The sequence below is a fragment of the Syngnathus scovelli genome, chromosome 18 (genome assembly GCF_024217435.2).
Source record: "Syngnathus scovelli strain Florida chromosome 18, RoL_Ssco_1.2, whole genome shotgun sequence".
Classification (NCBI taxonomy): Eukaryota; Metazoa; Chordata; class Actinopteri; order Syngnathiformes; family Syngnathidae; genus Syngnathus; species Syngnathus scovelli.
Genome location: NC_090864.1, coordinates 12,171,293 through 12,196,986, shown reverse-complemented (window position 1 = coordinate 12,196,986; position 25,694 = coordinate 12,171,293). Strand labels below are relative to the sequence as shown.

At 48.3% G+C, this 25,694-nt stretch overlaps 3 protein-coding genes across 4 annotated transcripts in view; 2 read left to right on the top strand and 1 right to left on the bottom strand.

Moving 5' to 3' along the window:
* Positions 1-16,633, bottom strand: part of dlgap1b (discs, large (Drosophila) homolog-associated protein 1b) — a 61,787-nt gene extending 45,154 nt beyond the window's left edge. The window contains exons 1-2 of the transcript XR_007487467.2: positions 16,487-16,633; positions 14,198-14,326 (exon numbers count right to left, since the gene is read on the bottom strand). The gene's annotated coding sequence lies outside the window, so the exon portion shown is untranslated. The remainder of the gene's footprint in view (positions 1-14,197; positions 14,327-16,486) is intronic.
* Positions 1,180-5,498, top strand: htr5ab (5-hydroxytryptamine (serotonin) receptor 5A, genome duplicate b). Of its 2 annotated transcripts, XM_049749022.2 has the most exons (5): positions 1,180-1,269; positions 3,196-3,672; positions 3,767-4,147; positions 4,446-4,562; positions 4,665-5,498. In XM_049749022.2, the coding sequence occupies exons 2-5, from the start codon at positions 3,196-3,198 to the stop codon at positions 4,776-4,778; spliced, it is 1,089 nt and encodes a 362-aa protein (XP_049604979.1). In that variant the 5' UTR covers positions 1,180-1,269; the 3' UTR covers positions 4,779-5,498. The 2 variants fall into 2 exon arrangements, with proteins under 2 accessions (XP_049604979.1, XP_049604980.1); XM_049749023.2 differs by having other exon boundaries at positions 4,446-5,498.
* On the top strand, positions 16,514-20,088 carry insig1 (insulin induced gene 1). Its single transcript, XM_049749036.1, has 5 exons — positions 16,514-16,862; positions 17,549-17,673; positions 17,770-17,936; positions 18,336-18,435; positions 18,886-20,088. Exons 1-5 carry the CDS (start codon positions 16,514-16,516, stop codon positions 18,913-18,915), a joined length of 771 nt encoding a protein of 256 aa, XP_049604993.1. The 3' UTR covers positions 18,916-20,088.
* The last annotated feature ends 5,606 nt before the right edge of the window (positions 20,089-25,694 follow it).

Genomic DNA, 25,694 nt, shown 5'->3' with positions numbered 1-25,694 from the left:
CTTCTTAAGTAACGCGGCGGCGGCGCCCGGCGTACAGGACTGGCTGTTGAGCCAGAAGTGCTTCACTGCCTGCCGCCATTTGGGCTTTTTATTGTTGTTGCCGCAGACGCTGAATAAAGTTGCCTAACTCTTGCCTACATAGTCCTAGCAGTTGCAAAAGAGAAAATCCACATCATTTTGAGCTTGGCGTGTCCCTCAGTTGAAAGGTTTTACAAAGGAGGAGACACGCTTTAGAAAATGAATGGATGGATAGAAACAGAATGAGATGACTTAGAAGGGAGCCCTGTGGTACACTCCTGAGTTACAATTGTTTTGGATGAATGAATTGCAATATTTTGGGGCTTGTGTTTCATGCCAATGACGGAAGGGTTGACCTGTTGTTTTGAAATAGTTTTGCATTTGCTATCTATGTTACAAATGTTCAGCTATTGCAGGTCGATTTGGATCATCCGCCAAAATAGTAGTATTCCAAATCAAAAGACACACTTCCACAACATCAAGAACACGTCAAAGGATGTTGCGGGGGGGGGGGGGGGGGGGGGGGGGGGACGCTGCAGGGCAATGGCAATCTAGCGATCAACCTTGTTAACAGTTGAGTGGCTTTATTTGGCATCTCTTCAAACTGCTGCAGCATTGGGGGGAAAATGAAAAAGTCAGAACTACCAACTACTCCCTTTATGATTATTTTTCCAAAAAGCAGCAGGCATATTTAGTCATGTTGTCAAATAAGATCGGAACGAGCTTGGGTAAAAGGAACCCAATGTACAGCAACCCAGCAAGAAGGCTGGAAAATCAGCCCAGCATTGTTTTGTGACAACAAGCGGCCACGTGCGCTAACAGCGATCTACAGGAGCCCAAAAGAGGCGTCAACGTTGTCTAAGAAACAAGATGAAGACGTCATCTGCATCTGCTGTTGCATCCTTGCTTGCCTCCGATAAGGCAGCGCCCCCCCCCCCCATCCGTGCATCCTTCTTCACTTGGCTCGGAAGAACGCAGCGTTTATCATATGAAATGGACTCAGAATCCCGCTCCATCCATCCCTCCCTCCCGCCTCTCGCGCCTCGTCCACCCCACCCCCTCCATGCCAACCGACGGGGTTCATCCCTCACGCTCTGTGTGTGTGTGTGCGTGTAGTCAAGCCACAGCAACACACCGAGCCATCAGTCGCCCCCCCCCCCCCCCCCCCAAGGCGACGATGGATGCACGCAAAGCACGCACGGAGGAGCACCTTCTGCCGCACTATTACTTGACGCTGGATCGCTAAACGGGGTGAGTGTGCACCTTTCTCGCTTTCAAATCATCCCCCTCCTCTCGGACCGACCGCTCGCTACGGAGTCAAACATGTAACAAGTGTCTCGTGGCACCGGAGCGAGCGTTGAGGAATCCTCGCGGGGACGCCGAGGAATCCTCGCGGGCGGGGACGCCAGCAAGCCGCCGGGATTATTTTCAAAGTTGTCGCGTGGCAAGTTTTGCTTCCATTTGGGGGAGGGATTGACGAAAAAAAGAGAACTGAAAAGCTTCACGTCGGCACCTGCGCGAGGTGACGACAAAACTGCGCTGCAAGAACCAAAAGACCGCATTTTAGAAGTCAAAGGAAATATTCCCTTCATAATTGCTTTCTGAACTTGGCTTTAGGTTGATTGAAAAGTCCAAATTGTCCCAAGGACTAAATTGCCTTGTTTGTCTTTACGTGGCCAGTACGGGCTGTGCGCCGCTCATCGGGACAAGAGCTATAAAAACGGACGCATGTGCACTTTGCAGCAATAAACAACTGCAGAGCATTCCGCTTTACAAAACGCCAAAATACCCATCAAAAGCGTCCACCTTGCGGCATTACGGCCGTTTGCCGACAAATACCGCCAAGCATATATTCGTTATCCTCTGCAAAAAAAAAAAACACTCACTACGTCACAGCAGCCGTATTATTTGTCATAGTGACCCCTGGTGGCCAAGGAAAGGAAAGGAAAGGCAAGGCAAGGCAAGGCAAGGCAAGGCAAGGCAAGGCAAGGCAAGGCAAGGAAAGGAAAGGAAAGGAAAGGAAAGGAAAGGAAAGGAAAGGAAAGGAAAGGAAAGGAAAGGAAAGGAAAGGAAAGGAAAGGCACGGCACACACGGCCGTCTATTCTTAATACCCCACGGACCTTATGGACGAGGCCCACTGAGCGATAGCCAACAGATCAATGAGCCAGCTGAAAGATACATGAAGCTTCACCTCAGAGAGCCAGCCAGCCAGCCAGCCAGCGAGAGAGACTTTAGAATTTTTTGCCAAGAATTATTCTCCTGATTTGACATCCAGCGCGGGGGCCAACAATTATTCGGTAACAAGCAAAACAATGAGATCCGATTGGTGCCAATTCGATCCAAACCTGATGAGAATAACACCCAGTGAGTGGGGCTCATTTCCAACAAACGTGTTTGTCAGTCCAGTTTTTGCGTGTCGCGGTTGGTTCACCGAGGCTATTCTGTTCTACTCATTTCATTTGCGTGCAGCGGTTGACAACATTTGAACGGCCTCTTCCGCCCTTTTCAAAAATTCTCTTCAGCATGACCCCAATACGCTTACGAGTCCTAAAGGACGACTCGTAAGCGAATAGCGACGTCCATGCAAACGTGGTGGGACGATAGATAAATATGAATGTCGCTTTTGGTTCCCATGGTGAAAGAAGTCCCCGAGTAGCGCCGCGAGGCATCTGAGATTGCACTCGAAAGCTTGTCGGCCGGCAGCCTGCCCGACAAGCCCGGCGGATGAGACGCTCGAGTGGCTTTTTCGTCATTGCGAGAAAATGGCTAAACGGCCTCTTGAGCCAACACGCACGCGTACTTCAAACAAAGAGAAACAGCCATGCGGTCGTCAGACGTACTGTAGCACCTTGGGTGGCACCTTGTCATATCATCCGCTCGTAACGACGCCGCTCTGTGCCGTTTCACGTCACTCTCGGTCGTCAAAGTAAACGTGCGGCGTTCAAAGCGCCGAAGCCTGGCGAGCTTCCCGCTGATGTCAACCCACCACGTTGCTATAACCCTCCCTTTGGCTGATTTGGCACGAGTGCTTCAGCGGCTCCACGTCGACAGACAGCAACGTTAAGTCATCGAATATTAGCGCCGTACTGACGAGCTACCGCAAAGCCTACTTTAGAGTTTTAGGCCCCAGCGCCATCCCGTCCACTGCCTGTGACTTACTCCAGCTTTTCTTCCAGATGCAGAATGACTCGACGGCCATTTTGGAATGGTCAAACATGACTTATCCCAACGTCAGCGTGGCCGACGTGGGCGCGGCCGACGTCAGCGCGGCCGACGTGGGCGCGGCCGACGTCGTCGGCATGGCCAACGTCAGCATGGCCGACGTCGGCATGGCCAACGTCAGCATGGCCGGCGTCGGCATGGCCGGCGTCGGCATGGCCGACGTCGGCGGGCCCGGCTCAGCGTATCGGCCGTTCTCGCTGTTCAGCGTGCTGACGCTGACGCTGCTGGCCATGCTGGCCGTGGCCACCTTTGTGTGGAACCTGCTGGTGCTGGTGACCATCCTGCGGGTTCGCACGTTCCACCGGGTGCCGCACAACCTGGTGGCGTCCATGGCCATTTCTGACGTGATGGTGGCGGCGCTGGTGATGCCGCTGAGTCTGGTGCACGAGCTGAACGGACGGTTGTGGAAGCTGGGCCGGGTGCTCTGCCAGGTGCACATGATGATGATGATGATGATGATGATGATGATGATGATGACCACGCTGCTGCTGACGATGACGATGATGATGCTGAGGATTTTGCCAGGTATGGATCTCCTTCGACGTGCTGTGCTGCACGGCCAGCATCTGGAACGTGACGGCCATCGCTCTGGACCGCTACTGGTCCATCACGCGCCACCTGGAGTACACGCTGAAGACGCGCAAGAAGATCTCCAACGTGATGATCGCCCTGACGTGGCTGCTGTCCTCCATCATCTCGCTCTCGCCGCTCTTCGGCTGGGGCGAGACGTACGCCGAGGGCATGAAGTGCCAGGTGAGCCAGGAGCCGTCCTACACCATCTTCTCCACCTTCGGCGCCTTCTACCTGCCGCTCTGCGTGGTGCTCTTTGTCTACTGGAAGATCTACAAGGCGGCCAAGTTCCGGATCGGCTCGCGCAAGAGCAACACCGTCACGCCCATGGCGGAGGTGAGCAAATCTCGAGCCGCTAACGAGCCGGGTTATCGCGGTCGGTCGGTCGGTCGACTCGATTGGAGAAGGTTGCGCCGCCCTTTGCTCCTCACGAGCCTCAAAGAGCGCTGGGCTTTAGACACCTGGCAAATGTCTGGCATCCAAACGGGGAGCCGCTCAGCAGCTCGCGCGCGCGCGCACGCACGCACGCACGCACGCACGCACGCGCGCGCTCGAGAAGGAAAGTCATTGGCGACTTCACGTCGTTCGTTCCGTCTAATCCCGTATCTGACCCGTGCGGCGGATCTGGCCGCAGGCAAAAGAGGAGGCCAGGCGGCCCCAGATGGTGTTCACGGCGCGCCACGCCACCGTCACCTTCCAGACGGACGGCGACACGTGGCGCGAGCAAAAGGAGAAGAAGGCGGCGCTCATGGTAGGCATCCTGATCGGAGTCTTCGTGCTGTGCTGGATCCCGTTCTTCATCACCGAGCTGATCGTGCCGCTGTGCTCCTGCGACATCCCGCCCATCTGGAAGAGCATCTTCCTCTGGCTGGGCTACTCCAACTCCTTCTTCAACCCGCTCATCTACACCGCCTTCAACAAGAACTACAACAACGCCCTGAGGAATCTCTTCTCCAGGCAACGTTGAGCCAATGTCCTCGTGAGGAGGGAAAGCGCTTTGGAAGTAAACACCGGGACGCAAGCGGGAGGGAGTCGAACCAAAGGAGAGCCGGGAGACAATCGACGACGGACGGATTGCGGGAGGAGGCAAGCTTGCGCCCAGAGAGGACAGATGCGCTCGGCGCTGGCGTTCACCAAATGGCGGCGCTTCCGAGGCAATTAGCCGCTGGGAGCTGACAAATGAAGGAAACCGGACGCTGCTGGCAACTTCGTGAAATCACAGCCGGAGGTACGCCTGCGCTATCGGAAATGTCTGGCGGGCAGACTCTAGTCTAGGCAAAGGCTCAAATTGGAGTAGCCTGACTGACTGACTGACTGACTGACTGACTGACTGACTGACTGACCGGCTGACTGACTGGCTGGCTGACTGGCTGACTGGCTGACTGGCTGGCTGGCTGGCTGGCTGGCTGACTGACTGGCTGACTGACTGGCTGACTGAACACTTCCGCCTCCTGAGGTCACTTTCAGCATGCTAGGCGTGCACTCGTCAAAGACAAAGTGCGGCAAGGTGCAGGTGCACTTCATGTTGTGACGGGCGGGGCTCTTCCGATCATTGGATCATTTTCCCGCAGACTGTGTTTATCCGCTTCACTTTGTTCTTCCCAAGACTGTCTTTCTCTCTCACACAGTTGCGCCGTCACGGGAATTTCCCATGCGCCCCAACCGATTAAAAAAGTTTGGCACGGTGTTTCAAATGACTCCTCTTTCTTCTCGTTCTAATCTGCCATTGAGCCTAAAAGGGCCAAGTGGTTGGACGGCAAACGTCTTCATAGTCAAGGTAAACGCAAGAGATTTGGCCTGATTGTGCCCGCTGGCTGGAAGGGCTCCACGCACCTTTTGGCCCATTGCTGCCAAGTTTCAACCATATACAGCCAGTTGGTTGGGCACATTTGGAAATTGGCTCCATTTACAAACTGTGGAGATGCTATCCGAAAGGCAGAAATTCAAACCCTGTCAACTAGACAAAGAAGGACAACGATTCAGCATTTTGACAGCAGCCAAGGTTGGCAAGGTGGCCAGGACAGGAAGACTTTGCACTTTTGGAAAGCGATGTTCCCGATGAGAGGTCATTAACTTCAGATAAGAGTTCATTTTGGTTACCAGGAGATGTAATAAAGCGCCACCGGCACATGCTATCTTGCCCGGCCAGCCAGCCAGCCAACCAGCCAGCCAGCTAGCCAGCCAGCCAGCCAGTCAGCCAGCCAGCCAGCCAGCCAGCCAGCCAGCCAGCCAGCCAGCCAGCCAGCCAGCCAGCCAGCTAGCCAGTGTCCACATTTTTGTCCAGATGGAAATGTGGCTCAGCTAATCAGATTGAGTCGGAGGCTTGCCGGCGGTGCCGCCAGCTTACGCGGCTGAATTTTATGCAGCATTTTAATCACTGTGTCGGCAGAGTTAACGCCAAGGCCCCATATGACCTTACCTAGCTTGGTTGGCTTAGCTAGAGAAGCTTGCGAGCACACGAGCAAGAATTTGGGTTTGTTTGTCTCCAGCATTTGCGCTCTTGATTCTAAAAGTGACATTCTTGTGCACTTTTTCAAATTTGGACACTTGAATCATGTCTTTTGAAATCAGAGCAGAAGAAGAACTCTATCATCATCATCGCCTCTGGGAGAAATCAGTCTTCATTGACAATGTTCCCTTCTGAAAGTTGCGTGGATCACTGTCGCGGGTCCCAGCGTTTATTTGCATGCCTATTGTCTCTCTCGTGACCTCTTTGCTACACTCCAGCGGGTCATGAATAGTTGATAAGATTCCGAGTGGGAAGCGCGGCAAGTCGGTGAAGCAGATGTTCTTGTGCTGACCTACCGTGTTTGATGCAGGTGCATTTAATTAGCTTATTAATAACTGATAAGATGGGGAAAAGAAGTCATACGCAGCAATCCATGAAGCGGGTGAAGCAAGCGAAAACAAAAAGGCAGGCACCATTCTAGCCAAGTCGCTTCATTTGGCTTCACGTCAAAATCACCCAAATGACACGTCGAGCGCAAAAAGAGAAAAAAACGCCGGCTCCAAAGACAAACCACAGCCGGCTCCAGCTCCCTAATCGCAATCGGCCCTCGTTTAGGGGGGCCGTTTCATAGTTGGACAACAGCGGGCGGGCGGGCGGCCGAGCCAGCCTCGCTCCCGTGCTTCTTTGTCATCACCGACACAATGATGGGAGTCAACCCGCCGTCGCCGCGCAGGCAGGTGATTGAAGATGAGCTTACTCGTGCTTCGTTGCCATGGCAGCGGGGCGAATGGAGAACATTCTGTACATACTGCATGGATGGATGGATGGATGGATGGATGGATGGATGGATGGATGGATGGATGGATGGATGGATGGATGGATGGATGGATGGATGGATGGATGGATGGATGGATGGATGGATGGATGGATGGATGGATGGATGGATGGATGGATGGATGGATGGATGGATGGATGGATGGATGGATGGATGGATGGATGGATAGATGGATAGATGGATAGATGGATAGATGGATAGATGGATAGATAGAGAGAGAGAGAGAGAGATAGGGATTTAGTGATTTGTCACATTCACACGACAATCAGCTCTCCCTCCCGCTTGGACGGACAGACGGGTCTCATGCTGGCGGCCTGATTTGGATGCCCTCCTCCGGCTCCAAAAGAGGTGGAGCCAGCCGTTGGCTTTGCTTGGCAGAGCCAGGTCCCTGAACGGGATGCAATCACACTTTCTTTAATTCCTTACAGGTCAAAGAAAGAAAGAGAGAAAGAGGGACAGAGCACTTTGACTTCAAGCGTTAGCATCATTAGCTAGCGCACACAATTTTGTGGTACAGACCAAGAAACATAAAAAGAGAGGAGAAATCCATTCATTTCTATGAGCATTATTTAATCATGTCATCCAGGCCTCTGCCGGGCTAATCCACTTATTGATCAATCTGTGATGTGGCGACGGGAAAGTGCTGAGTGGGCACACGCCATTAGCTCAAGTGAGCATCGTGTGCGGGCGGGCGTTTGCCGGAGATGGTTTTGTACATAATGTCATCGCGGGGCATGAAAATCAAATCAAGTGGCGCGCAAGCCAGCCCGTTTGTTAAGCGACGGTTTGCGAGCAAGGTGAAAGTCATCCAATGTTCCTTTTCCATTACGTTCAAACATGTCGGCCCTACTTTAACGGCTTCTGCTCCAACAAGTTATTGTGCTCTGCCACGTTGGACAGAACATTAGGTACGCCGGCACTGCTCAACTTGTCAACAGCAAAGCGCCTCTGCTGCACGTGCCCATCTGCACACCCACCCACCGACCGACCGACCGACCGACTAGGGTAATCCCAAACCTTGGTGATGAATTCCGCCGGCACAAAGGAAAATATCGATGCTGTCTTGCAATTCCGATTCGACCCCATAACAGATGTCATGAAAATGAAAAAGAAACACGTGTAACTAATGAGTCAACTTTGTGTGTAATTTCCTATGAAATAGACTCAGTGAAATGAGTTCAAGTCATACGGGATACAAGACTAGTATGTATAATTTAGTTCCGACGTCAGCTAGGGGCTGAATCCAAATGAAGTCATTCATGAAAAGATGTGCCACTTGATATCAATAAATGGATGTTCTGGGCTACGTTGAAGCCTTTGGCGGGGGGGGGGGGGGGGGGGCATGTTGGACAGTACAAATTCTGCCGTTAAAAATGATGAGAGAAATTTCCATCTTCATATTCGATGTACTTTGGGTTAGGGTTACAAACATGGAGCCTCAGCTGGCAATTTTATCCACCGAGCGCGCTAATTCCAAATATGAAAAATCGTTTGATTCAAAGCCGTCAAACGAGGAAAAAGCAGAAAGCAAACGTAAGATATTTAGCTCGAAATGAACACGTTGCCATTTGATGCAAGCTTTTATCCAACTTTGAACAACCAGGCCAATGCTACAGCAAACACAATCCCATTCAAAAAGCTGCTGAAAAAAGAAGGAGTCAAAACTCCCTTTGGGGAAATTCCATTTTTATTTTGCCATCCAAACGAGTCGCTTAAAGATGCTAACGCTTTAAGAAACGGCGCAAACGCCAATCCGATTAAAAGCATAGCAGTTGGTAATGTTCGGTGAATGTAAAGAGCCAGCTGTCTGTCTGTCTGTCTGTCTGTCTGTCTGTCTGTCTGTCTGTCTGTCTGTCTGTCTGTGTCTGTCTGTCTCTCTGCCTGCCTGCCTGCCTGCCTGCCTGCCTGCCTGCCTGCCTGCCTGCCTGCCTGCCTGCCTGCCTGCCTGCCTGCCTGCCTGCCTGCCTGCCTGCCTGCGTGGCTGCCTGCTCACACATCAGCCATGATAGTCAAATATTTTGAGTGCGTTCATGTTTGACAGGTATGCTGCGTCTTATGGATTGCACATTTTTGGATGACAATCTGGCATAGCTTTGCCCTAGTTCTGCTCAGCACAATAATGAGCTAACAGCAATTCCAAATTCTTCATTAAGCCATTGGCAACACATTTCTGCCTCAGGCTTTTTCTTCTAATCCGGCCGGGAACACCAAAAGGAAAATGGAAAAGGAAACAATGGATGTTTGCGACAGCAGATTGGATGCTGAAAAATTCACCGTCAATTTCACAAGTCGCCAACCAGAAACAAGATGAGAACCTCGTCTGGGAATCCAATTTTTTGCATGTGCAGATACTCGTGTGTGCTCACACACACACACACACACACGGGTGGCAAATATGCACATTTATTAAACATCTGTGACAAAAGATGCATTTTTTGCCACTAATGAGGCTCTCTCATGCACATTAGCTTGGTTCTCCTGATGTTTGTTTTGCTCCGAGCAACGACCAATATCGGCGTTTTGTCATCAAAGCGGCCGCAATTTGAATCCATGTATTTGATGCTGCGGTTATAACAAGACAAATGAATCCAAGGTAAGGTTAAACGGCAACGCGGCAGCCTACGTAGCGTAAAGCCAGCACGGGTCGACCCGTCTCCGCCTCCAGTGTCTCGGCACCTGATGCTGCCATATAGGCAAAAGCCGGGCCATCTGCGCATGCCGCACACCCGCCGAGCTCCAACGCCGGCCGCCGTCTCTTCTATGGCAACATTCCCATGGGGTAAATCAAACCAAAAACAACAAAGCAAAACGACTCGACCTTTGAGGGCGCCTCATAGACAGAGAGGTAAGAAGACAGCAAATGTTTCTTTTTCTGTCTTTCGGGGACTAATTCAACCGTGGCGAGGCGGCTGGGAAAATGACGAGAGCCCCGGCGAGAGCCAATGACGAGAGACGCCTTTGTTCGGGAGCTGGCCTGGAGCAAGACGACCACGTCGCTCGCTCGCCGCTCGCTGGCTCGGCCACTCAAATCGCCGCATAGATCTTGGCCTGTCCTGCCGGATCAATTACTGCGATGCATCTCTTTGAATAAAAGAGCACGCACCCGTCGTCCGTGTAGGTGTCCTTGTGAATACGAGCCGGGGCGAATGGATGGCGCCTAAAATAGACGCTAGGTCGGCGGAGAATGAATCAAAGGCGGGCGAGCTTGAGATCATCACAGCAAGGCACTCAGCGTGGAGATCAAAAGTAGAATATTTCTGCACCTGTTGCGGGCCATGCTGGGAAGTTTCCCCACAAGCTAATAATAATAATGCAGATGCTAAATCCAACAAGTTTCCCCAAAATCCCTCCCAATGTCAATTCCTCTTATAAACGGATGAAAATGTGAACGGCTGGGGTGCGGATTGCTACCTGAACATTTTCAAAAATGTTTGCGTGTCGATAGGAAGCAGCAAAAAGAAAGAAAACGTGACCAAGCAAGATCCAGAAATGCCAGGCCGGCCTCCCACTTGAACTTTTCCGGCAAGCACAAATGTCAAATCCATGACGCGGATTAGTTTCAGATGAGTAAATAGTGAGCCATTGATTTGCTCTTCTTGTTTTATTCCCTTTTCCTGTGCGCGCCAAATAAAGACACATTCTGAGGTGTCAGTTACTTGCATTTTCTTTCTTTCTTTTTTTTTTTTTAAAAAATCCTCGCAAACGACGCACACCAATGGATTAGCGTTCTTAATAAAGCGATGAGTTCCGCCTGCGCCATTTCTCCAGACGTTTCCGCTTCCCGAGTGTGGACTAAATCGTCCATCTTGTGAACTCATTGAGTTACTAGGGAGAGGAAACTTTGATTCCCAGTCTGGTCCTTAAGGCTATTTGATGGCATTGCATCTTTTTTCAAACAAATGCATCTTTTTTTCAAACAAATGTGTAGCAAAGCTTCCAAGAGGATTTTTCTCATTGACCCGGTTGTCTTTCCAGAACAAAATACACGGCGGCAAAGTGTCAAACTTGAGATGTAAGAAGCCCAGTTGTGCTAGCTTGATTGTTCTTTGCCATGGGAGGATTTGTGCTCGCTCGTGTTACTGAGAGCTCTTTTCCCAATCAAGACGGCAGACGTCAGCAGCCGTACTTCACGTGGCTGGCTGGCTGGCTGGCTGGCTGGCTGGCTGGCTGGCTGGGTGGCTGGCTGGCTGGCTGGCTGGCTGGCTGGCTGGCTGGCTGGCTGGCTGGCTGGCTGGCTGGCTGGCTGGCTGGCTGGCTGGCTGGCTGGCTGGCTGGCTGGCTGGCTTTTTGATATGTATATCAGTGTCAATTATCATCCCGGTCGGTTTCACTCTCCCATTATCCGCAATTAGACCACAAGAGAACTTTTGTCCTAATTGCCCGCCCGCCCGCCCGCCTCGCCGGATAGATGAATTTGCATTTTGGCTCGTGGTGCCCCTGCTAAGCGCAAACTCGGAGACAATTGCTCTGTTGCTGATGACCGAGTGCTTGTACTCCTTCCTGCCTGCCTGCCTGCCTGCCTGCCTGCCAAATGACAAAGCGCGGCGAGCAGATGACTAGAGAGGGACACAGACTGCCAAATGCAAGTACAAAAGTAAGACATCATAACCCATTTTTACTGATCAGGAAATCAAAGTCAAACTCCTCAACTCACTTTGGTGTACTTCACCAAGATGCCACTAGGTGGCAACATGTACCACAGGTTTTCTTGTTGAAGTAACTGGCAGTTAGTTCCAGGACTACTGCCGTAAACAGTGGCAGTGGCAGGCAATACGTGCCTTATCTGATCATGGATATTGATTACAAAAGCACGCATGTCGAAGGTGCTGTGACCTCCTGTGGCTTAAGTTGGCGTTGGCAGGCTCGCCAGGCGCGCGCGCATCCTCCTCCTCCCTGCCTGACCTTTCTGCTATGTTTTTGTCAACAAGCACATGATGGAATCTTTACTGGCCACTTATAACAAATGCAGGCGCGCAAACAAGCACTCACTTACGCCAAAAGTGTCCTCGTTTTGATTCCATGTGTCATCTCACACGCTGTTGGAATCATTTCTATTGTTTAGATACGTATAACTCATCTATATTTTGCATTTTGATTGACATCTTCTTTTGATTATGGTCTTCTATTTATACAAAACTGACTGTCCGTATTTCTAATAATAGATGATAAGGTTTGAAATAATTAAATCCGTTTTTTGTTGAGTCTATTTTCGTTGGTTTGTTTTAATAGAACACAGTATTATTTTTCTTATTCTGGCCCGGTATTTATTTCATGTGATTTTTCATAAACATTTTTGTGCATGTCTACTACCTATTTTTATTTATTAATGTGTGTGTGCCCTCTGCTGGTGGCTTGTACGTACGTTGCTGCACACTGACCGCATTGGCGTCACAAACCGCAAGTTGCTTCAAGTTGATAACCAAACTGCCCATAAAATGCCCTTCTTCCTCTTGGGCTTCTTTTTAAACGACTCCTTGTTATTTTTCATTGCCAGCCTATCCATAGACAAAGTGGATAGGCAAAAAGAGCCTTTCCCACAAAGCGGCCACAAACAGCAAGTTGTTAAACATTCAACCGGACAAGGCTCATTCGACGAGCACGCTAAGATGGCTTAGTGAATATGACTTGTGTTGCTACAGTTGCCTTGAAGGCTAACCTTATTACTCTTTACTCCTTGAAAATATGAGGTGAGTTACTTGACTGACTTGAAAAGTGCCTGACTGACTCACTTACGTAGTTACTTGGAATCTCAAGAAATCATTCAAGTCGAACTTCGCTATCAGCACATTCAGCAGCTATCGAACGTAAATCGAGCAACATATTAGCAGGCACAACTTCAATCCAATAAGACAAGAAGAGCCAGAATGACATAAGAATTACGGAGAAATAGTAGCACTGGTAGTCTTGGCGGCATGCTAACTTAGCACACAACAAGCCATCATTTTCAATCTTAGCATCCATCTAGGAGGTGAACTAGGGTTAAATGACACCACATTGAGCAGTCGGCTGGTGATGAGCCAGGATGACCATTGGCCGTTTGGGAGGCGTTCCGTCCCCCCGTCTTTTACGTCCGTGCGCTGGAATAGAACGGCGCTTTTGTGTACACAGGCTGCGCAAACTCACAGAGGTTCCTGATGTCATGTATCAGCTGCATCTTACGCAACGGTTCACTCGCACAGGAACCACTTTGGGCATTGGCGGTCCTAAAAGCGCCCTCTCTATTCAAATGTAGCTTGGTTGCGATGGAAGAAAAATGCTATACTCTTCAGGCATCAGACGCTCTGGGAGACGAGCAGCTTGATGTTGCTCACCGAAATCGTTCCGCAACTTACAATGCAAACGATAAGATAAACAGCTTTTAGCTACCCGTGTGTGTTAAACTTCTCACGGTGTGAAAAGTACCACAACTAAATATGAGACATGGTATTACTGGTTGCCGTCGTCTGTCTGTCTGTCTAATGTGATACAATACAATAGTGTTGTTTTAAAACTAAGAACTAGCTAGCGCGCTAGCGCGCTAGCGCGCTAGCTAGCTTAGTGCCAATGTAGCCAAAGGATGGATCATCTTGACACCTGAGCTTACTAAGACGTTTACACAAGTAATCCACCACGCTTCACGACGGATTAGGATGTTTTCCTTCCCAGTTCACTCGCAGCGTTTAGGTGGAGAAAAAAAAATAAAAAAATGACTTTGACAGATCAATTTAGCAAAGCTTCCCCGGCCAGCAGGCCTCCCTGCGTTAGCGACGTCTCAATCCCCTGCTAATCTTCGCCAAGTTGGACACGCTACTCATTGCGAGCATGCCGGCTTCCTGCCTTATCTTTCTTTCTCTTCTTGATCACCCCTTGGAAGGCGCAAAACATTGAGCATTTTCATGCTAATTGCAACGTAGCATGAGATCATCGGGTCCACACACAGCCATCTTTCCATATTCTTATTGCCATTTGATATTTTGCCCACGGTTTTGGTTGCTTTTGAGACCAATACTGTCAAATGAAATACTTGACACATAGTGTACACGCTCCAACACTGATAAGCAATCATTCTCTGAATTGCCAAGTAGAAGAGCGAGGGAAACGTATTCATGAGGGCAACACTTACCCTTTCGGTCCTGAGGCGGACAAACACATTTGGGTTGGCTTGAAGCTTTTCTTTGGCGATGCACCACTTTTTCCACCTTTTGTGAACTTCAGAGGCTCCAGCGAATAATCCGAGCGAGCACACGGACAGCTGAAATGGGGGGGAAGAAAGGAAATATGACCGATACGGAAGATTAACAAGAAAAGTAGTGTTTGAGAAAAGGCACAGTGTAAGGCCAAGCATTTCTCTCATGTTATAAGCTGAGCCATAAGAGCTGAAAATCAACCCGTTTGTTTGGTTAAAAGAGCGACTCCGGAGCTACGGCCGGCCGTGTATTTGAGCCACATACACACAATTCAAGCGGCACAAAACTGTGCCATTTCGTATATTTGAGCTCCCGTTTCAAAGAAGAGTCATTGGGTTGGGCCTGGAACAAATTGAAAGCGCTCCAACCAAATGACACTCCGGCCTCGTCGGCTATGCGGCGCAAACATCCCATTCGGAGAGCGAGCGTACCGCACAGAATCAAACGGCAGATTTATCTGGAAAATGGAGTGATGACACGGTTTACAAGTCCAACTACAAAGGTTGGCAGAGTGAAAGGAGCGCCCTCCCTCGCTCACTTGAGCAGGCAGCCTCCTTTGAGACCCCATATCATCCAATGCTAATACGTGCTCGGCTAAAAATGGACACATTTCCACGCTTATATTTGAACTTTGAAGTGGGAGTTATCTTTGAGCCTCTGACAACAAACACCGTTTTATTGAGGTGCTGTCCTGGCACGTAGGCACTGTTTGGGGCGGGGGAGTGTCTTGTTATCATCGAGAAATGGCCATCGTCTGGAAAAAAAACACCTTTCCGTGTTATTGCTGAAAAAGGACACGGCCTGGGCATTGAACTCGTGTGTGTGTGTGTGTGGCGTACCTTCATGTTATCAAGCTGACGTGCTGCGGCTTAACACGCCACGCCTCCCCGTGAACTTTGGTTCGACAACACGGGCAGCTTGACAGCACAGCACATCGTACCACTGACCTCGTTCACAAAAGGCCGCTAGACTATAAAAGGCACGCGTGTGTATTGCGACACGCAATAGTTGGTCTGCAGAAGGATAGGACTGTCTTTACACTGGTATGTGCACTTTTTCTCTGTAAATTTGGCCTAATTCATTGTTTGGAAAAATAAAAAAAAAAACAAATGTTACGGGTATTTCTCAAATTTTGCAATATGATTCGAGTACAGTACAATTTCAAGTGGTACGTATGATTCAGTGGGGGCGCACTGGTTAGCACGACCGCCCGCCTCACATTTAGGAGGGTGCGGGTTCGATTCCACCTCCAGCCCTCCCCGTGTGGAGTTTGCATGTTCCCCCCGGGCCGGCGTGGGTTTTCTCGGGCACTCCGGTTTCCTCCCACATCCCCAAAACATGCTTGGTAGGCCAATTGAGCACTCCAAGTTGCCCCTAGGTGTGAGTGCGAATGGTGTTTGTCTCTCTCTGTGGGCCCTACGATTGGCCGGCGACCAGTTCAGGGTGTCCCCCGCCTACTGCCCGATGACTGCTGGGATAGGCTCCAGCACGCCCGCGACCCCCGTGGGGACAAGCGGTACAGATAATGGCCGGATGATTCAGTGGGATTACAATTCAATTCGACATGGTACGGCTGTAGCTTTTACCATTTCAATGTGTAACAAACTGTACTCTATTTTCCGTCTTTTTTTTTAAGTGGGAAAATATGAGAGAACTCGTGGTGTTCGCGCTACTGCATTTTCATAGTCAAACTTTTCAAGGAAAATTATTATTTTTAGCAACTTTTGAAGGAACATTTTTGCATTGCATTTGGTGGCGTGTCCTGACGACTTCCGCTTCACCCGCTCCGCTCTCTCTCTCTCTCTCTCTCTCTCTCTCTCTCTCTCTCTCTCTCTCCCTACCTCCCTCCCTCCTGTTGTTGTGGCGCATGGGGAGGTGGGGTGAAGTGGCGTCATAAGACACAGCGCCCTCTGATTGGCCGGCGAGTCTCACCCGACCCAGCTGTCTGGTTGTGTTGTCTGTACGAAAGACAAGCTGTTTAGCTATTTCGACCGCGCCGTGTGTTTAGCTCCCTCTTCTCTGCTCTTCTCTCCCTGCCAGCGTGCTGAAAATAATGTGAAGAAGCCACTCTGCAGTGGTGGGGCGAAAAAAACAAAAGCCAAGTGACCGCTTACACCATCAAGCGAGTGGGAGATTGGAGCGAGCGAGAGAAAGAGAGCTCGAGGTAAAGTAGAGACGGTGACGTCACGGTTATTTTGGTTCGGTTTACTTTTCTTTTTTCTGACCTTTTCTCATCGTATTTTTAGTGCCAAATGTCCGGCCTGGATGAGCAGTATTGGAGCTGCTCCCGTGCACCGCAGTTGGAACGCAATCGCACGTCGTCGTCGCCGCCGCCGCCGACCAACTGGTTGTCGTCCAAAGGCGAGGAAATGATGTCCATCATCACGTCGGTGCTGGGAAGCGCCTACAGCTCGCTGCACCGCCACCGGACGTTCAACTTGATCCGTCGCGGTTTGGTGCTCTTCGCCGTGGGGGTAATCCTCGCCCTGGTGCTCAACTTGCTGCAAATTCAACGCAACGTCACGCTCTTCCCGGAGGAGGTGATGACCACCTTGTTCTCGTCCGCCTGGTGGATCCCACCGTGCTGCGGGACTGGAGCAGGTGAGCGCCACCGAAAACAATTGCACATTCCAATCACCTGGCTGGCTGGCTGGCTGGCTAGCTTGCTAGCTTGAAGTGTTGTTTTACATGTAAGTGGGCCATTATTCAACAGTGCACGTGGGGTGGGGGCAATCGTATGGGAATGATTCATTCGTTGGCTACCATGTCACTTGTCCCTGCGGCGGCGGTGGTTTATTTTGGTGGGCTTCTATCAAGTTTATTACACACGTAAAGTAAACGGTTCGATGGAGCCAACTTTGTGCTTCTTCAGATATCCTCGCGCTCCCATTGGCTGCCAAGAGTAGGATGCGAGGGGAGGCGAGCCGCGCTTTCATTGGTCTGAGTCATAACGGGTGACTGGAGAGGCGGGGCTTTGAAGGGAAAGCCTTTGTTTTGTTTGAAGGAGACGTGACGGGAAGTGGGATGGGACAAAACGAGAGCATGTGAACGCGTTAAAAAAAAAACCCAACAACAATTAGTGGATCTGTTTTAAGTCCCTATTTAAACATGTCATTTGGATAATTGCTTCCCTTTGGGGGGGATGTCCCTTTTGTCAAACTATACTAACTTGAACCTTTTTAAAAAGCATGAATGTATTTCCTCTTTTCACGTGTGCACGCTCAGCAAAATAACACTTCTTTCCAACACTTTTGTTTTTGCCTTTTCTTCTCTCTCCTCGCCGGCAGCGGTGGTAGGCCTGCTCTACCCATGCCTGGACAGCCATCTTGGCGAACCGCACAAGTTCAAGCGAGAATGGGCGAGCGTCATGAGGTGCATCGCCGTCTTTGTGGGCATCAACCACGCCAGCGTTGTATCCTTCCAATAACTGCCAATCAACCTGAATGTCCGACAGTAAGTGTCCAAATATTTGAGGATCACGTTGTCCCTAACTTGGCACTTGAAACAGAAACTGGACATTGACAACAGTGTGCAGCTGTCGCTCACCCTGGCCGCCCTTTCGCTGGGCTTGTGGTGGACCTTCGACCGCTCGCGTAGTGGCTTTGGCTTAGGCGTCACCACCGCCTTCCTCGCCACCGTTTTTACTCAGCTGCTGGTCTACAACGGCGTCTATCAGTACGTAAACGCACCGGGAGGCGCACTGTGACATCATCATTTCTGAGGAGAAAACACACAGTAGAGCTTGGAATTCTGCCAGAAGAGAACGCGCAGGTGAATGCCATACATACGTAGATAGTGCAGGAAGGGAGACAATCTCATTGGAATTCGAAAGATAGTCCCGAATAGAGCACCATCACATCACGAGTTGAACTTTATGAGAAGAAAACACATTCACGGCCAGGTGAACATAAATAGCAACATCATTGGTGAGAAGAGACAGTACAAAGGTTTTCACAGTTGTGCCGTCCTTTGTGAGGACAAGAAGAAGACACGAGACAGGCAGGTTGAAACTGCAGAACTGCACAGTCCTGAGAAGTCACTGCGTTTCAGCAAGTTTGTAATTGTGTGATGCAGGTATACGTCTCCCGACTTCTTGTACGTGCGCTCCTGGCTGCCGTGTATTTTCTTTTCTGGCGGCGTCACCGTGGGAAACATCGGACGCCAACTGGCCATGGTACGTCCACTAGATTTGTCGAGACTGTCATACCGACATACGCTTGCTTGTCAATTGAAATTGAGAACGTCACTCGTCTTCAACAAGTCCTTTTGGACTCCATCAAGCGAGTCATTCATTTTAGCGCTGCATTGCACGTTCAAATGATTGATTGCAGTCATTTTTCAAAACGGTTGCTAGAGCTGGGAGTGGCAGGCACGACGGGCGCGTTTGACGATTAAGTGGTAAACATTTCAAGTTGATGATGCCGCCTCAGATTGGCCCTCGCTTATTTGTCAACGTGCAATGAAAGGTTTTACAGAGCAGCCGAGAAAAAAACCCAAAGAAACCATTTTCAGTCTTTTGTCAGAGTTTTAAATAGAAGACCAGGTGAAACTAACACGCAAAGGCACTTAGTGTGGGTTGTTTCTTTCTTCATGACCACATTTGAATGTCCCCCCTCCCCCACAGGCTAGTGTTGAGAAGCCGCACAGCGACTGAAGGCAACGGACCCCATGCCCACCTCAGCAGGACAGTGTTTGCCTTTTTTCTTATTTTGACTTCATCGCTGGTTTGACTTTGACTTTTAAGACGACGGTCTTTGAAAGGGAAACTTTCTAGATTTTTCTTATTTTAGCATGCCGTGAATTGAGACTTTTTTTTTTTCCCCCCTCACTTTTTGCCTGCCTTCTTTAAAGTGACTCTACCACATCGTGGCGAGAGGGAGGAATGAGGAGCAACAGGAAATGTCCCCAGGAGTGCCAATTGGGCTAGTTGCTAACTAGCATGACGTCTGCAAGCTATGATTATCTTCCTTGTGTGCTTAAAGCTAATTAAGCAAATTAAGCAATGGAATTAGGTTGCCACATTTCTGTTGTCAACCAAGATGATCTTCTCATAAATGGAAAAAAACAACAACTTCGATTTTAATATCTGATGCTGGAGAAATAATCAGCTGGTGTCATTGTCATTCAGACACCAGCAATTAGCCAGTATTAGAAGAACAGCCTCCAGAATTTATCCAGTATAATCCAAACAGGAGTCAGAGCAAAAAAAAAAATCTGAATTTAACCATTACCAGCGCCATGCAAGTCATGCCTTAACAGGTCTGGGGGCGTCACTGAAGCCCCAGATATGAATTAGTATCAAGAAAATGCAAGTCAGAAATGAGCTCGTGCGGCAGTTGGGAGAGCAAAAACTCCGGGAACGAGCCAGTATCCAAAGAATGGACAGACGGAGTTGGTCTGTCCGTGTGTCAAGCGTTTCGGGAAGGGGCCGAAGAGGAGCTTTGCAATCTGTGATTGCCCGTGTATTGTCTGTCACATTGTATTTTTTGCTTTTGTCACTATCAAGCATTGTGTGGGGGTGATGGATGACTTGTAGACCAAATGACACAAGCATCCATCCATCCATATTCAGGTGTTACGACTGTCAGTATGTTAACTTGGGGAGAGGTGAAGTGCAATCAGTACATGCGCAGGCCAATTCTTATTTATTATCATTTCTGATATGTCACAAGTCGGGATGCATAATTGATCCGCTCGGTCTCAAGGTGGATTCAGTTGCATTTCAGAAGCTTTACTTTGGTTTTTGAGGTGATGAAGCACCTCGTTTGTGATGTGCTCTATTAGCCTTTTTTAAACTTTACCTGAAATAAAATACGTATGGAAATGATGACTGCTGTGTTTATCGTGGGATCCTGGTTGGGGGAATGGGGCGGATGATCAGTGCAGCTGCCTGCCTGCCTGCCTGTCAGGGTCCCCACTCACTTTTGTGGAGCTGAAAGTGGATAGGAGAAAATAATCAGGGTTAGCTCGAGCCGAGAAACATTCACATGTAGTGATGTGCTATTACCACAAGATGTCAGCATCGATCCTCAGCTCGGCCCCTGACATTTATCACAGCCCTAGTGGAGAGACGAAGAATAACACACAATACATTGACTTTACAATACAGTATCCACATGTTTTTAATGCATGTTAAAAAAAAATGAATGATTTCAATGTGTGACATTTTATTTTTTTACCTTGCTTGCAGTAAATGTTTGAAACTTCATTTAATTGACTTACCCACGTCACTTATTTGATGTACGATAGCTCCATATTCACTTTCTTATTGACTTGTGCCTATTAATTTACTTCATCTAGGGAGATTGTTAAAGTAAGTATACAGTTACAAGATCATTATTAAACATTTATTCCAACAAGGGTATGTATGATAAGTAATTATTCAATTAGACAGCAGTTTTCAAAGAACCAGATGTTGCTTGACAAAAAAACGTCACATCAGGAACGTGTGCAAAGGGTCTTTTCGAAAACTCTACACAACTAATGTCAAATGTGGGTTGTTTTTCATGCCGCTCAATTCAACCTGGCCAAAGTGAGCACGCACGCACGCACGCACGCACGCACGGACGGACAACAGATGCGCCGCGCCCGCCGTTGAGTCAAAACAACTTAGGTGCAGCCAAGGTGAGAGGGCCGCCCGGGGCTGCATGCGCTTGCAGGGAGGGACGGAGGGAGGTGGCGACCCTATTTTAGCCGGCAACGAGCGATGCCACACAGGGAGAGAGCGGCTCGGGTGACCGCCCGACCGACCGACCGACCGCTTTCGTGGCCCCGACCTGCGGGGGAGGAGGAGGTGCCACCGCCACCCGGCCGGCCGGCCGGCCGGCCGGCCAACCGAAGACTTTGAGCACGTAAATAACATAAGACGCATACGCCAAACAAGGTCACATCATTGGAGCCAACACCTAACTATTTGGTTTTCGCAATGGTTAAAAAAAAAACCCGGTATTTTTAGACTAGAATGCCATTGACGATGGATGAATTTCCGTATCAAGTTCATATCATTTTATTGCGACTTCATCATCAGTATTTTATTGGTTACTGCAAACACTTAAATATTCACACCAACCCTTTTCAAAACGAGAACATCATCATTTTGTTGTTGAATAATTTGCTGAAAATCGCTGGGTTTTGGCATACTTTTAGCCACTTGAAAAGGTGCAGTCCAAGAAAGGAAACGATAGAGTTCTATTAATAACTAAAGGTAGGCAATTTAACTGACACTAGTAGGTACACTTTAATGAAATCCCCCAGCCGGAAACAAAAATCTGCCTGGCAACACCAGCTAAAAATAAACACGAGTGTAGAATTTTATTTTAGTTGACTTTTGTCACTGTTTTTCTACTCCAAATTCCATGATGCACACCTGGCCTGGCTGGTGCAAAGTTTACGTGGAACAAGTGCTTTTCCACCTGCCCCGCCCGCCGAAAACGGGGCGCAGGGGGGGGGGGGGGGGGGGGGGGGGGGGGGGGACACAGACAGGTGCACGAGGTATGTGGACCATGCCAAGCTCGAAAGCTCCAAAGCTCGGCACCCACCACCACCGACACACAAGCACGCACGCCTCACGGGCCACAGTGCAGCGCTGCAGGTAGACTTTGACATAGAAATGAAAAAAGTCACTATTTTTTGTTTTTGACTCCTCGAGAAATTAAAAAAGGAACTATTTTGGGGTTTTGACTCAAAGTCCTCGATTTCTATTTGTTACAATAAGAATCAACTTAAATACAATAGCAATTGTTACATGTTTCACTATCAAGTCATTTTTCCACTGTTAATAAATTCAACGTGTTTTTCGATGTATCAAAAAATGTATCAATGTATAAATTCAATGTGTTTTTTCAAATGAATGAAGCCACAATGTTAAATTACAGGATACGAATGATACGTATTTTTCCCATTAGAATATTGTTCAAAAGTTTAGCATAAATTGAGATTTATTGTTCACAATCATTCAAGTTTATTTCAACTTTGCCTAGTATGACGAATTCAAGACGCTAACCACAAATGATTTCATACGTCGTTACTATTTGTTTAGATATGAATTTTTTTCCATTGATAGATTTAACGGTGGCATTTGCCAAAAATGATGGGTGTACACAGCGACACATTAAACATGTTATAATACATATTTATCGAGTGACATTTAACTTCCATTTAGTATATTTACGTTTTTCCAACATTATAGTTTACAATTTCAAAATGTTGCAGGACAGTCGAAAACTGTTTCTTTATTATATATTTTTCTTCCGGTACATTAATATGTTGATTCAAATAAGAAAAATAACTTTTTATCATTTAAGTACATTACTTAAACACTTTAAATAAGCATTTTGGATTTTTTTTCCCAACTTTTCTATAGTGCTTCAAAACGTGAACACTTTTTTTTTTTTTTAAATCTTATTTTAAATAGCATCACATTTTGAATCTAAGTTTCCTTTTCCAACGCTTCGAGACTGCGGTTCTCTGTTCATGCTCTTTGCTTATTGGCTGGAAACGCTCACGTGGTTCCCCTGCCTTATCGTGACCATTTTGCCTTCGATACACTATAAAGCTGGGAAAAAAAAAGATTTTTACCGAACGTAGTGACGTCACGACTGTCTGATGTCTAAATATGCGCGAGCGAGTTTGCAATACGGTAAGCGGAGAGGGAGGGAAAGAAAAGGCAATTCCTTCCGGCCCTTTCCGTCTTCTGATAACTTTTAAATCCCTGCGATCGCTGTGCCGCCGTGGTGGCGGGCGAAATCGGGATTGTCACTTAAGTGCATGAGCACAAACGCCCGCCTGCCCGCCTGCCCGCCTCCCTCCACCATCCATCCAAATAATAAAAAAAAAAAAAAAAAAAAAAGGAGCCTCGCACAGCAACAGCAGCACAGCGTCACTAATGACGGCACAAAACAATATCATTCATTGTCGCTTCCCCAAAAAAATGGCGTGACTTTTTATTCGTTTGAGATACTTTTGTCATATTAAATCGATGTTTGTACTCAACGAAACAAGTGTGTCATCTTTTATTTTTATATTTTTCTTTCATATTTTTTTCTTCTTCCTAATGATGATGGCTCTGACCCCTGATGTCACAAAACTTCCGGGTTCGAACAGGCACACAAAAACAAATCATACACGAGGGTCAACCATAGAGAGAGGGGTGATGGGGGGGGGCTGTCTTTCACACTGTGTCAAAGGCACCGGAAGCAGCAGGATTTGTGTGCGTGTGTGTGTGTGTGTGTAAGGGGGTGTGGGACTGAAATGGGGATATCTTACATACCCCCCCCCCCCCCATTTCTTCAGCACGGGGTGGGGGAAGGATTCGCCCTGTGATCTGGCACACATGACGTCCATTCACAAATCTTCCTTGTGTGCATCATTTGTCGTGTACCATTACTACAACACACGCGCGCGCGCACACACACACCCGCACACACACGCACGCACGCACACACACACACACCCGCACGCGCGCACACACACACACACACACACACACACACACACACACACACACACACACACACACACACACACACACACACACACACACACTTCTGAAAGTGGGTTATGGGAGCTGAAGGACACCGCACATGCGCACAAGATGTGTATAGTATAGCAGCGAGTGGGGCTGCATGCCAATTGGCTGCACCCAAAAAATATTGGAACGCACAATTGGAAGCGCTAACACACTGACACACACGCACGCGCGCACACACACACACACACAAACGAACACAAACACACACACACCAGAATGTCACTCTGTATTTTTAACAATCACTTACAAATGCTGCAGATTTAACTAAAGCTAATAATAGTAATAATAGTAATAATAATAATAATAATAATAATAATAATAATAATAATTCAACCAAGCGTGAAAAGTGGCAGTCTTGCACTCATAATGCTTCATTAAAGACCGCGTGTCTTTATCAGGTTAAAAAAAATAAAATAAATAAACACACCTTAGATGTCCAAGTACTACCATAATGATCAACATTAGAAAGCAATGCAAAGTGTTGAGCCAGAGGTTTTATCCCAACAAAGGCTATTTTCTCATGAAATCACCTGAGTGAGATCATTTGTACGTAAATAAACATCGGACATTGAAAAATGACTAAAAGCCATGCAGAATGGAAAACAAGCCATTTCAATGTCTGATTTTTTTGCTTTGCCATTATATTCCTTTTGTGATTCAAAAGTCTACTTTTGACTCTTCACATTTGATGACAAATTTCTACCTTGACAAATAGACGTTTCAAGTATACTTTGGAGTCTTTTTGTTGACACCAAGTTGAGCTATTGAATTTGGAATAATCCTGCTGTTGTTTTTGTTTTTCCACCTGGCTAGAAATGAAGGTGCAGGTGTGACTGTAGCAATATGTGCACTGATGAAAAATGGCGAGGTTCAAAAGTGGACTAGCACAACATTTGCAGGTCTTGTGCATGTGTGTGATTTTCTTTTCAGTGGAAGCAAGCCCGGCCGGGCGGCCGGCTGGTCGGCCGGCCCGCCGGCGTCTCGTCCCTCTATTGTGTCCTGCTCATTTAGCGGCTTCCTTCCACTCACAGCATGACAACAGTGTGTGCGTGTGTGTGTGTGCGTCTGTGTGTGTGTGTGTGCGCGCATGTGTGCGTGGAATGTGTGTGCGTGCGTGTGTGTGTGGTGTGCAATCAGAATTGAAATGGCGTGCTCGCATGGCACTATTTCACATTATCTGGGCAAAGTCCAGGCCCGAAAATGCAACAATTTGTTTGGTAAACATCCACAGGTCCTTGAAGATTAATAATAATAAAAAAAAAGTACAATCCAGTGATACACACTCACCACCCTCCCTTGATGGAGCGCTCCTTCCCCCGAAGTGCGCTCTCTCCTCGCCTCGACGGGTCCAGTGTGGCCCCCGCCCCGGGCGAGCATGTGTCGTCTGTCCCGAGCGGAGAGGAGAGGAGAGGAGGAGGACGAGGACTCGGCACAGAAAGTTGCTCAGCAAAAGTTAGGCCCAAAAGTTTTGTCTTTGGCGGGGCCCCCCCTCGCCGAAGGTCGGTGTGCATCAGTGGTTTTCTTTTTAAAGGGGATATGGACCACAGGCCAGCGTGGGAACACTTAAAGGAGAGAGAGAGAGAGAGAGAGAGAGAGAGAGACACACACACATGTATATTATACTGAGAAAGAATATTGCACAATATACAACTGCGTCGACTATATCTATCAAAAAATATCGAACCGTTTTTTTCATCCATCCATCGTGCTGGTGAAAATTGTACACAATTTGGCTTTATTTCACTTCATTTTTGCAATATATTTGCCTTGCTGTCTCGCCACTATTTATTTAGTGCAACAGCCCATGTATTTAATTCACGTGTATTGTTTTGCAAAGCTTTCAAAATTCAGGTGTCCTTTAATAGGTTCCTGATATGCTTCAAGTAAAAAATGCATCATCTGCA

What these genes read in the sequence shown, in the direction of transcription:
- htr5ab (XM_049749023.2), top strand. Translation starts at nt 3,196, where the DNA reads ATGCAGAATGACTCGACGGCCATTTTGGAATGGTCAAACATGACTTAT. An exon ending in TGGGCCGGGTGCTCTGCCAG is followed by an intron (nt 3,673 to 3,766) that starts GTGCACATGATG and finishes GGATTTTGCCAG; the next exon opens with GTATGGATCTCCTTCGACGT. An exon ending in CCGTCACGCCCATGGCGGAG is followed by an intron (nt 4,148 to 4,445) that starts GTGAGCAAATCT and finishes ATCTGGCCGCAG; the next exon opens with GCAAAAGAGGAGGCCAGGCG.
- insig1 (XM_049749036.1), top strand. Translation starts at nt 16,514, where the DNA reads ATGTCCGGCCTGGATGAGCAGTATTGGAGCTGCTCCCGTGCACCGCAG. An exon ending in GCATCAACCACGCCAGCGTT is followed by an intron (nt 17,674 to 17,769) that starts GTATCCTTCCAA and finishes CACTTGAAACAG; the next exon opens with AAACTGGACATTGACAACAG. An exon ending in GTCTACAACGGCGTCTATCA is followed by an intron (nt 17,937 to 18,335) that starts GTACGTAAACGC and finishes TGTGTGATGCAG; the next exon opens with GTATACGTCTCCCGACTTCT.